The sequence below is a fragment of the Penicillium arizonense genome, assembly GCF_001773325.1.
Source record: "Penicillium arizonense strain CBS 141311 chromosome Unknown PENARI_contig003, whole genome shotgun sequence".
Lineage (NCBI taxonomy): Eukaryota > Fungi > Ascomycota > Eurotiomycetes > Eurotiales > Aspergillaceae > Penicillium > Penicillium arizonense.
This window is the reverse complement of record NW_019173280.1, coordinates 2261338-2273623: the sequence shown is the minus strand read 5'-3', so window position 1 is coordinate 2273623 and position 12286 is coordinate 2261338. Positions and strand designations below refer to the sequence as shown.

The window sequence follows — 12286 nt, the reverse complement described above, 5'->3', positions numbered from 1 at the left end:
CCATTCAAGTCTTCTGCATTTATCCTGGTTCATCGCAAAGATTGCGCCACGAGCTAATGTCGCTCTATCACAAACACATGACTCGTTCGCCAGCGCAAATTAAACTTCCTCGAGATATTTCTGCAAAGGGTGTTCGCGGTATTAACCCACTCCTCTAGTTCGACAAAACGCTTTGTTTAACAGAAACACCACTAATCAGGAAGCATCTTGTCAAAGCGAGGCCGAATTGGTGCATAGACTAGTATGGAATGGGAACATGTTTGCCAACCGAATACGCTAAATCGAGCACAGCCAATTCATCTAAAGGGGGTATTCACATGAGATGGATATACAAGACTCTTTTATGATTTTTAAACTATCAAAATCTGTTAATCTTTATCATGGATGTCTGTATTATGGCGGATCTTACCGATGAACAAGATTCCAAAGCGGTTCCATCATGAGTCTATCATACAGCACTCAGCAGTGCAACGTGCATTCAAATGAATTCAATAACCAATAGCAGAGGCCGAGCAGGCGCCGTCGGCAATCTGGAGTTCGGAACCACGGTGGGTCTATCGGAGAGGCTAGTCAGAGGTGAGGCTTCCTGATGCAGACTGGTAGGTGCCAAGAAACCCACCTTTCTGGGGCAGAATTAGGGAGGCGGTAAGCGCGCGCTCAGACCGAAACCGAAATGAGGCTCCCCAGCAGGAAAAGAAATTGACCGACCATTTTGCTTGGGAGTTACTGACAGAAGAACGAATATGCTCAGAAGTATCTATCATAATAGGACCTGAGTGTAACTCAACCTTTACCCATCAGCTATTGAACAGATTGTGAGAAGCCTGTGCCCTCGACCCCTTCCCCTTCACTCTTTACTCCTGTCGCTGTGGGTCCGATCGAAACTTCCGGTTCGCTAGCGTTCGAGGAGGCTGAAGCTGAAATTGGCTATCCCCGGATTCTGGTTGATTCGTGGGAGGTTCTCGTGGCAGCTGCGATGATAGCAGAAAGTCAAAAGAGCGCATGAAATCATCAAACGGGACTAGATAACACATCTTTTGGTATCGGACATGAAGTATTTCCCACACCTCCTTATTGAGCGGGATTCGGAGGAATTTGACGAGCCCTTGGGAAGGCTCGTAAGACGAGGCATCAAAATGGGATGCGACGGGCCCTAGGGAAGGTTTGCAAGATGGGGCGTGGAAATGCCAAACTATAATGGACAGCTTAAGACGGGTCGCATAGCTGAGATTTGGCACGATAGCTCCCGCATAACTCTCCACGAGCATTGGTAAAAGACTCAGAGCGTACCCTTCTAACTCGGTGCAGGCTGGTGGCTGTTGTAACCCTTTCTGTAAATCCCAGCACCCGTCCAGAAGTAGTCTAGCATCTTGACTGAGAGGATTCCGGCGAAAGGTAGCAAGAGTTGGAAGATGGTCCCTCAGTTCCAACAACACTTTAACAGCTATCCTTGCTGGCTCGCGTAGAATCTGATCAGGTAGGAGGGTAGGCTTATTATATTAGATCAGTCACAATTAATCGGATTTTTGTACTAACCATGGGAGATCTTATTAAACCCAGCTGTTGTTTTCCTTCAAGCCCAGCATCTTGCTTTGTCAGCTCCTGAAGGACACGCTGCGCCTCGTTCTCAGTATGTGGCTGCCACATGCACTTCCTACCGCTGTGAGTGCACTCGCCGCAATTATGACCCATCACGCGGTACTGGTGCCAGGAGGCAAATAAGAACAAGATTTCGGGAATCGACTGTTTGCAAGAATCGAGAGAGTAAACATGGGTGAATGACGCACGAAAATGAAAGAGTGGGATCAATTTATACACGATACGGGATCGGAATCTCACAGAACAGGGGAAGGGGTCCCTTTAGTACCATGAAAGGCTGGGAAGGCGACGGGTCTTGAACTTCGCTCCCGAACCGGTATAGTGTAGAATACATACCCTCCACGGCGATACTCCACTCTCCAAGGAATCCTGAAAAGGGTCACTAGTTCCGCTAATGTCAAGAAAGACTTACCGTACAGCTTCACTCTTAACAAGCTAATACATCATTTTCTTGACAACTAGGGCCGAAGTAGGGATTCAGGACGGAATTTTCTGCTTCCGAAGACAGATGTAATTCCCAGGAGGTGTCCGGACAACTAATCCGGTGCCCACCTAGTTTATCCTACATTCCAGGGCATTGATATCCTGAATCTATTGGCTTCTTCTATTGCATCGTAACGTGGAAGTCTATTTACAACAATGACTTGGCTTATATAGCGTGCTCGGGTCAATGCCGGACAAAATACTCAACAGACACACCCATAGAACATGAGCCAGGACATCCGCCTCACCATTACCTATTCACGTGCATGATTCCCTTCTCATCACCATTCTCCAGTCTTTCTTTGTTTATGAAGATGTGACAAAGGGTTCTCTTTTTGCTTTCAAGCATAACGTGTTTCTGCTGTCTAGCCTCCTCCTTGTCAAAGGTTCCGAAACTTCGGGCTTCTTTTTCGTTGAAGAACCCCCACGCAAGGTGCTCATCGGACAGAGTAACGGGGAATTCCCCACGAAGCTGCGCAATGAATGTGTAATAATTCATTAGCAAGCCCTTGTGCTCAAACGTCCTCCTGTATACAAGCGGGAAAATAGCTTCCAGTGGAATAACTATGCCTGCTTCCTCTTGGGTCTCACGCAAAGCAGTTTCCACGATTGTGGCGTCCTTACTAGGCTCATATCCACCTCCCGGTCCCTCCCAGGTCCCACCCCATGATCCATCGAATCCACGTTGGACGAGGAATGCATGTGGTTTGGATAGTTCAACTGGGTCTTCACGGAGGATAATGAAGCCAGCGCTAAACCGATTGATGTCGGGGTTTGCTTTTTGGAGAGCAGGCACAGGTATGTCGATATCTTTCAGTCTGACCAAAACGGGCTCAACAGAGGCTTTGTTGGGTAGCATAGGGATCATATCGACAGAGAAGCGTTTTGGATTGGAGGGTGATTGATACGTTGAGAATTCCGAGTGGTTTTCAGAAGTCTCCCCGCTGCTATCTTTTATACACGATGGATTTGTAAGAGTCATCGATAGAAAGCATGACGTGGCTGGGTCAGGGGGGATTTTTGAACTAGAATTACATACAGTAACCAAAGGGTCTGTGAGCTATCATGCCTAGCATTTCCTATGCTCTATGGCCTTTCATTGGATCCAGGCTCCCAAGATAACCCGTTGCCTAACCCACGGGCTGTCCCAGTAGATCTAGACCAAAAACTTGACGTTTCAAGATTGACGGCTGGCCATCGACCGCATTACACGGGCCAATCAGCAGGCAATATTTTCAATCTAGTCTCCAACATACAGGCACAGTTTGCGCCCGTGCATCCTCAAAGTTCGTTGATCTGAGCAGCAAACTCTTTTGTGGCGATAGATACTCTCTTGGGTCTGATGAGTCTCAATACACTTAATTCATTGGTTATAGGGCAGATAGCTGGTCGAAAAGGGGAAGTGCGCTTGTCTGCCGAATTTGGACATGCGAAAGAACGGTTTTTTATTTTCCCGAAGTAGTATAGCTCAGAATGCACACCCTCTCTCACCACAAAATCGCCATCTAGATTGTATTCGTCACTGCGGTTCAGAACTGCGTGCAGTTTGAAGCTGCCCTCCCTATTTCCATGTTGGCATAAATCTATTCATCGCTTCCCGTGTGCCATCAATCTCACGGATTTTCTGATAATCGAACCACTTTGTTTTCTGTTCTCCTCTATATTCAACTGTAACACATACCCTCGCTGTACTTAATTTGCAGGTCACATAGTGGATAGACAAAACATCAATTACTCTTTCCGCCTCGGCGTTGTTTACCTCTTCATATGGCGAAGCGTGATGACCTCCTGCGAGGTGCTTTGCTTTTTCTCTCCGAGAGGATACTCTTTCATGGTGAAGACTAATGTCGGACTGCCCGCCTAGCTGCCCTTGAATTTCTGGCTCCTTGCAGAAGGAGCCATCGTAGAGCGTACCAGTGTGCATCTTGTCTGGCTTGGGCTCTGACTCCTCTACACAGAAAGAATGTGGCAGTTCGGGTGGAAAACGTGCAGTCTCGGTCTAAAATGTCAGCTTGTTGTGTCTGTTCGCCAAGTAGATTTTGAGCATACCTTCGAGAATCCCAAACATGCCATTAGCGGCGCCAGGATATTGAATCTTGGCTCGACAGTGTTTCCAAAGATGTTCGTCATAGTATATGGTAAAATATGGATTTGGTCTCTTGTTGGACCCAAGACGCATGACTTATATATCGCAATCATGATCATATCATACCAATTCCAGGGGCGTGCATCTACTATCACATGGTCTGAGCGGGCCTGGATTTGGAGCCCTCAACTCCGTGGGGATGCATTCTATCCTATACCCTTTTAGTCACCTGAGTCAGCGGGTACGGAAGGATTCAAACCGTCTGTAGGTATCTCCCGTCTTCACGTATCGACAATGCCTGCTCGCCACAATCCACCAGTTACTGCGGAGAGACTGCTCCACGACCTATCCGCTCGAATGGAACATTTTCTAAGATTTCTGGAGGTCGACCTCACTCCAGCTATAGTGGAAAGCGAGGCAACACAAGTTCCGAGTGCAGTGGATTTGATTTCACATGGCGCGAACTCACGCACATGGATCCTGCACCTACAAACCATTCTTAGGTGGTCGTCTCTAGCTTTGGAAGAGGAAAATTGGCTACGGATACAAGGATTGGGCGTTATTCCTCCAGGTAGTCATGCCCGCGGTGCCTGGTTGATGCCGTCTTTCCTTCGTCATTTTGGGCGGTCAAACGATTACAATGCTTCCAATGCCCTTCAACAAGGGCGAAAGCTTAAAAGGTTTGAAAGTGAGTTCGGTGGGGGCATTGCACTTTTGCTGGTCCCAGTTCTGCCTACTTTCCGCCGATTGTCCCTTCGCGAAGAAGCCAAAGCCATGCAGCTTCTAAGAGCTAGCTATGCCAACATTCCTTTTTGCGCACAGCGACTTCTCAATTTAAAGTCCAAGTATCAAGCATTGGTAGACACTCATGTCATTACTTTCTTTTCATAACTAACACAATTCTTTGCCTAGGTTCCGCGTCTGACACCTCCGATATCCTAAAGCGCGAACCGCTCAAATCGCCATGAATTCAAAGACCTCTGGGCCAAGCATGTCAAATGCCATTGGGTCACCACTGTTTCCTAGCCAGACAAAAGAACCCCCAGTAGGAACCTCTATCCCCATTCTGACCGACCCTTTCACAAAAAGGATTTCGTTTGGCCGCAGCTTCCGCACAACTGGTCGGGTCTCCCACGTTGCCTCTCTCGGTAGATCAGGGGGGTAGAGCTTGAAAGTGACTCTGGTTTCGTCGATTTCCGAAAGATCCCGAAAGACAGATACCGCATTACGAGATGGGTGCGCAAGCCTAGTACCCCATGTTGAGTGGCCCTCGAGAGAGAGAACGATAACGGGACCCTGACGAAGAAGGAAGTCAACCTCACCTATGGCCTCGTTGATTTTTCCAGAGAACTATGGTTTGTTAGTCTTGATTCAACATACTGCGTTAACAAACACACCGCGTCGCTTTCCTCGGCACCGCACCGCAAAAATCGCCCACATGTGTTTGCATCTCCCCTGCCATACACGAGAGTACCTTTTTCTACCCTCGGTCGCAAGTAGAGGGACCTCATCACTGCGGATTTTATTTCGGTTCCGTTAGAGGAGGCCGACAAAACCACATAGCCAGTGATCTCCATTTCCGGTGGATGCTGTTCATTGTAACGAGGCGTTCTGGTCTGTGCTGTTGCCATCTTTGTGTTCCTCTGCCAGGTTCAAGCAGTCTAACTTGATTGAGGATAGTCGCAATTGAAATTGGGAGGAAGGGGGACAACCAGGAGGGACCGCGACTGGCTTTATATATTTGGCATGTCGACAGTAAAGCTTTCTGGCTGTGGCGATTAACACCATTCTTCTAGTTCTTTTCAATTCCTTTGAGAGAAGCAACTGTGGTTGGTCCATTACATTGCCTTAACTGGACGGGCAGTGATTGTGTTTAGGAATGAGAGAGTTGAAGGGGCATGACGCGAAGCTTTATATGCCTATTACTTGAGTTATAATCCCCTTTTTTCAAACAAAAGGCTAGATATCTAAATAGCCTACGGTAATGGCGGCTCCAATTGTGTGGCATAGGTTTTTAAGGTACACTCCTATTCTAGAGATATGCATAAGGTAAAAGAGAAGTTTCTTTTAATACTATTGCATTTCCTTTTAAGAGCAGCTTTTGTGAAAGGATCGTTTCTTTCCCCTTTTTTTCCTTAAGTTACATTAGTTACACTCAAATAGGTACTAACAGAAAATACATCCGGAATTCAGCCTAACAGAGAGTTCATACAGTGTCTTCTGCAAAGTTATTTGAGTCTATTATTATAGTTAATAAATTGATACGAACGTAAGTGAGTGGGCTTACCAAAGTCTCCGTCCTCATATTGCTTCTCACACTTCCTAATAGATAGCATCTCCTCCAGTAGCTCTACTTCAGTCTCTCTCAAATTTTTGGCTCGCGTGATCGCACTATTAAAATATGCGATGGGCTCTTGGCGTACGCTTTTAACAAGCTGATGTATTTCGTCTTCTTCTTTGGCGAAACCAGTTAGGCTTGTATATAATAATGAAGATGGTAGTGCTGACCTGGCTTAGGAACGTTGACTACTTTTTTCTTGCTCCCGTGGAATCTTCTTTGCTTGACTTTCGACTTTCCCGAGGGTTTGGCTTGCCTGATAGTAAGCTGAACTTGGTTCTCTTCTTCTGTAAACCGGTTACTTTTGTACATCATCATAAAGATTGTAGACCTTACCTTGTTTACGAGCATTTGATATTTGCTCTGGTCGCGCTAGCGCTTTCAGGATTTCCTGGCGAGTTGCCCTATCTAGCTTCACGAACACCCATTGGTAATAATCGGTTAATTTAGAAGTGTTGCTATATCGAATGGGTTTGAAATTGAAGAAGGAACGGCTCATCCTGAGAAAAGGGTAGTATGGTATCAAAGATCATATCCCTGAGGAAGCTGATTGTATTTATATATGATGAGTAAAGGAATTAAATGCTTGCCAAAGGATTGGAGACCCCAGTGGCGGTCCCTAATAATGCATAGAGTGCAGGGTGGTTGGAGGTTCCGTATTGGATTGAGGGAGACTGAGTAATTTCTGGAGATCCATTTTATTAGGTGTAGTACTGAAATGAACTTGTAGGAGAGATAGAAGCCATAGAAAGATGCAGCTGCTGTATTTGAGATATCCGGTCGTATTTGGGGTTTTTATTGTGACGTGGTGAATTGGCTAATAAACTATATAGCTAAAAGAGGACCCGGATTGGCTGCTTTAGTTTGTAGATAAATCATCTAAAGTCAGCACTGAAATAACTTCTCGTGCTAGCGGAACGTACCCTGCTGAGATTGTGCATATCTCTATCTCTAAAGTCAATCTACCTGAACTGAGACATATGGCTTTGTTCCGGCCGTAGACTAAGAGATAACAACTCACGGTCTGATTTCAGCAAGAAGGGGAATTCATGTTATATACGGGAATTTCATAAGGGCTTTGACGAGAATAAGAGTCATGTGATCCCATTCGCGAAGTCGGTGTGATCGAAGTCAATTTCATAGTAACGTGAGCGGGCGCTTAGGCATTAACGAATAAATTGAACCTACAAGGGAGAGTCTATTTTCTCTAGAGCCGTTGCAAGGTGATGTAGTCCAGCATCCTCCGCCGTGATCTTCATACCCAGGACTCGAACGTTCCCAACTACTTCACCTAGGGCTTGAATCTTTCGAACTGCTGTATCCTCCATTTCTGCCAAAGTTTCCTGGAAGGAGTCATGTGATTGCATAGCTCCCCATTCATGGCACACTCCGTTGACAATTTTTATCACAATATTTTCTGACAGAGTCCGGTTATCTTTCCACTTTGCAGTTAGGGTTTGCAGTATCATTTCCAGTATTTCTGCGCTTCTGTTTTGTGTATTTTCCGCCGCTACAAGTGCAGCTTCACTCAATTCCCAGTAGCTTTCAGTATAGCGCATAATCCAGCTCGCCCCGAGAATGTCATTGTATTTTGCGGCGTACGTCAGGAGTTTTCCGGGGGGTCGGTGGCCACGGCTCAAGAGCCAATCAAACATTGGCTGTGGATCTATTTGATCCACTATCTCCAACCAACCAGGTGATGCGTTTTTAGGGTGAGGTTTTCCTAGATCTAGGCCTGAGTCTAACAACTCGTTTGCAAGTTCCACATTGGCAAATTGCCATATATTCCCGATTTCATCTGGCCCAAGTGAAGTAAGACCATTGTTCGGTAATGGTTTAAGCCGTGTCCAACACGCCCGAAACCAGTTTCGATTCCATGTAGAGGCCTGGAAGATTGTGCATCGCTCTCTATCCGCATCCCACGTCTGAACAGGACTCAAAAGATCTTTAGGCTCCATCAAAGACAGGAGGTGTTGCATCGAGTCAAGTTGGTCACTTCTGACTGCGAGCCAAAAGAAGCTGTAGCCAGCTTGGCAAAATGAAGAAGGCTGAACTGTTTGATGATCCAAGAGTAACTTAAAGCACGGATAGCAATTTTCGATAGACCACGAGGCCAGATCATAGGGGGCATCTTCCTTCATCAAATGCTGGCGGCTTTTGGCATGGTTGTAATCGTGGCAGAGATTCCACTGAACCTCGATCTTTTGCCGTAGCGATGGGCTTTCCAAGACCGTTTTGATTGCCTGTTCAATCAAAGGGTGCGGACTCTCTTTCCTGAGTTCTTTAAAAAAGAAATGAAGGGCCTCGTGGGAGCCGAGCGGTTTGGAGAGAATGTCGGACTCAATTGCGGATTGAATCAGACCTAGTGGTAGGCCCTCGATCCCTGCGAAGAGTGAAGGGCTTTGGAGGGACATCTTCGGAGATTCAGCCAAGCAATGCTATAGAATCGTTACGAAGAATCAGTGGAAAATGAAGGTTTTATAGAGCATTCCAATCAAGGGATCAACGCTCAAGGACAACATCATTCTCAATCAATAATTACGGCCCCTCAAACTTGTATACCTCATAGTATTTTATTGGTCTGTGCTCTTGTTGACCCTCAGTTGTACAATAGTAACCGTCTCTGTCACTTCGGTTCGAGTGGACCTGATTTCATGAGGCGCGAGCTCACGCACATCGGTCCTACGCATAACGTACTATTGCGGGGAGATAGATATTCTGGACCTCGATTCCCCTGTTCTAATATAATTGCCCTGTTATACACTTTTTCAGCCTTTCTAAAAATAAAGTTTAGGAGGAATTTTAGAAGAAGTAGATCTCGAATTAATAGCGAGACTAGCTATTCAGTGTAAATACAGGATTCCGAAAGAGTTGTAGCAAGCTCTATCAACGTTCCAAACCTAACTGCCGAGCCTGAAAGATCATCAAAAGAGACCTGTATTACCCATTGACCACATTCAGCAGCCTGTCGAAGCGTTTCGAGCACACCATATTTCCCTGGCAGGTCACATTTCCCGGCGTCGCTGATGACATCCCCGTCCATACGGAAGCACATCCTCCGCTGTAGGTGAAGTGCAATAAATGTAAGTGCTAACGCATGGGGGCAAGATACGCCGGACTGGACTGTGGATTGCATAAGACCGCGGAGGTAATCCCCAGTTGCAGTATGCATGGCCGTATATCGAGAGGTCACTATCAGAGCCGCATAGACTTCAGGTACTAGGAAAAGACACGATTCCCTGTTAAACAATCTTTGGCAGTTTCTCAGGAGTGCTGCGCCATTGATCGAGACAACATAGTCTCCCCTTATCTTCCAAATCACCATAGTCGGGACTAGAGAATATCAGCTTAGCATAAAAACGGTAGTGTAATTCTACAAACCGTCATCAACTTCGGCGCAGTGTATACCCAAAGGAGGAGCTCCATCGAACCCCGTGGGATGATCTGGAGCCTCCGCATCCTTGTCAAGTTCGTCTTTTAAGTCCTCGTTTAAGAGTGACAAGGGGTCAACGAAGTCCATAGAGATTTGATGTGGCTTTGCAATAGATGATAGAAAGAAGAGACCTGATTGTTATATTCTTAGGCAGGGGGTTGGGGCGCTGCTTCCGCCTAGGGTTGCTAATCTAGAGTATAACGTTAGAATATAGCATAGTAAGGAGAACCTCTTTGGAATCACACTGACTGTATTACCACTCTTTGATAAAACACTCTATAACCCGTTGAGTTCGAAATCGCCAAACTCCCCAGATAACGATAAGGGAGTACACAATCACCGAGGCAAGTAACAGAAAGAGTATCCAATCATCCATTTGGATATAAGTCATAAGGAAAAAACGCGTGGGATGATGATCAATATATAGTAGCTGCAAACCACTTTACCGCTCATTTTACCGCACGTAATGTAATGTTTCAGAAGCTGCTGTAATTATAAAAAAGGAGGCATTTAAAAATGATAAAAGTGGAGATAGTACCGCACATTCGGCCTCATGCTCGTGTGTTGGTTGTCTAATTATGATGAATAAAAAAACGCTAATAGGGGTGTTCTAGGTTCTAGGTACAAAGATCAATAATCTATCCGTATCGGGTATAAGAAATGCTACATAATTTTCTAGAATAAGTTAAGTATATAGCTTAGAACAACTATATGCCGCCTTCAATTGGGGATGTGTGGGGGGGAAGTCGGGCACCTGTGCGATAAATAAATGACCCATTTAGAGCCCTATTTGATATGCACAAAAAAAGGAATTTGGAGAATTCAAAGAAAATCATCACGTAACAAGGAAACTCATTGGGGGAGAGACGGATCAATTGAAGGAAATAAGCATTACATGGTATTTCGTGATCGTAGATAGAAATCGAGCGCATCCGCTGCTGTTGCAAATTGCCCTCTCCAGCAACCTAGAATGACATCTCCACGTTTAAGTAGAGTAAAAAATTGGAAAAAAAACCCCCTTTCTGACCCCAGTTGTATCGTATCGACTCCCATTATAATGAGAATTGTGAGAATGTCAGTTTGTGGTAATAAAGGTAGGTACCCGCGGTGAAACAAGTAAACAGTCCACGTATGATACAAATAGAAGGTCTCAAGTACAATTGACATATATTTGTCAGTAAGAGATAGAAAAGTCCATGATGTTGAGATAGTAAGCTTGTGCTGGATGCTGGCCGCAGATTTCGACGGGAGACATTTGATATTTAAGCTTGCGGAGAACGGAAGAACTATCCACCGCTCCCGGGAGATTATCCGCCTTTCGGAGCGTCCAACGAGCCCCGCGCCACTTCTGCCCAATATCATCTGCAAGACCCTTTACTACTGTCTCCCCTTCATGTGAGTAACCAGAACATGTTGCATCGGCTATACTAATAAAACGTCAATAGATTTCGGCGCAGTTCAACTACATTCGCACTTGCTCCTCTCGCAATCCGAGCGCATATCTATGGCTACGCAGGGTTCGGATGACAACTTGGTGGAATCTTTGGCGATACCTTCATCCATCAAAGACATCTACACTGAGGCTTGCGAAAATGATCAGTCTATAGCAGAATCCCTGTCAATCCCTTCTGATCGGATATCCGCCACTATGCTGGTGCAGGGCCGGGGGAGGGAGGTAATCGCTAAGATTGAAGAGCTCTCTTTGGTGAGGATGCATGATTCAGCTTCAATATAATTGGGTTCTGACTTGGAATAGAATAACCCGATTCGAAAAGAGCGCCAATTAAAACAATCCGGAATAAGACCTGCTCTCCAGGTTTTCTCCTCAGGTGTAAACATAGTTGGCCAACCCTATATGGCAATTATACCGTTTTACATCAAGGGAAAAGTGACACTCGGCGAAGAAACAGTTCAGTTGGATCGCTACTATCATGTGTATGGTGAAAGTCGACTGGTGATTGAGAATAACGCGAAACTAGGGATTTGGGGGTATAAATTGGGAAATTAGCATTATCACCTCATTAAGATACATGAAGTTCCTGGTGAGATCATAGGCCGAGATTGTGAAGTGGAGCGATACTTTCAAAATCAAAGCAAGACCTTTGGGCAATATCATCCATAATTCCGGAAACATCAATAGGTTGGTTGGAAATTTGTTCATAGAAAAGGTGCGCAAATTCGGCCTCGGTACAATCCTCTGGATTTAGCGATTCGGCTCCGTTGTCAGGGACATCAACGTTTGTAAACCCCAAGTTCGATGGAACCGAATCTTGCGGAACAGAATTATCGGTCCTTCGGAACTTCTGTCTCCCTGATTCCAACCCCGAAACTGGGCTATAACAGAAAA

General features: G+C 45.6%; 5 protein-coding genes across 5 annotated transcripts; all 5 read right to left on the bottom strand.

Annotated features, from left to right (window-relative positions):
• Positions 1–2332: 2332 nt before the first annotated feature.
• On the bottom strand, positions 2333–2950 carry PENARI_c003G07437 (uncharacterized protein; the record flags this gene model as incomplete). The annotated part of the gene is made up of 1 exon (XM_022628521.1): positions 2333–2950. One exon carries the CDS (start codon positions 2948–2950, stop codon positions 2333–2335), a length of 618 nt encoding a protein of 205 aa, XP_022491760.1.
• Positions 2951–3601: 651 nt separating this feature from the next.
• Positions 3602–4212, bottom strand: PENARI_c003G05426 (uncharacterized protein; the record flags this gene model as incomplete). Its single annotated transcript, XM_022628376.1, has 3 exons — positions 3602–3643; positions 3842–4081; positions 4132–4212. The coding sequence occupies 3 exons, from the start codon at positions 4210–4212 to the stop codon at positions 3602–3604; spliced, it is 363 nt and encodes a 120-aa protein (XP_022491432.1).
• A 910-nt stretch (positions 4213–5122) lies between these two features.
• On the bottom strand, positions 5123–5799 carry PENARI_c003G12294 (uncharacterized protein; the record flags this gene model as incomplete). The annotated part of the gene is made up of 2 exons (XM_022628850.1): positions 5123–5518; positions 5728–5799. 2 exons carry the CDS (start codon positions 5797–5799, stop codon positions 5123–5125), a joined length of 468 nt encoding a protein of 155 aa, XP_022491738.1.
• Positions 5800–7690: 1891 nt separating this feature from the next.
• On the bottom strand, positions 7691–8920 carry PENARI_c003G04044 (uncharacterized protein; the record flags this gene model as incomplete). Its single annotated transcript, XM_022628273.1, has 1 exon — positions 7691–8920. One exon carries the CDS (start codon positions 8918–8920, stop codon positions 7691–7693), a length of 1230 nt encoding a protein of 409 aa, XP_022491399.1.
• Positions 8921–9079: 159 nt separating this feature from the next.
• On the bottom strand, positions 9080–10026 carry PENARI_c003G11053 (uncharacterized protein; the record flags this gene model as incomplete). Its single annotated transcript, XM_022628764.1, has 3 exons — positions 9080–9202; positions 9451–9839; positions 9888–10026. 3 exons carry the CDS (start codon positions 10024–10026, stop codon positions 9080–9082), a joined length of 651 nt encoding a protein of 216 aa, XP_022491546.1.
• Between the last annotated feature and the right edge of the window lie 2260 nt (positions 10027–12286).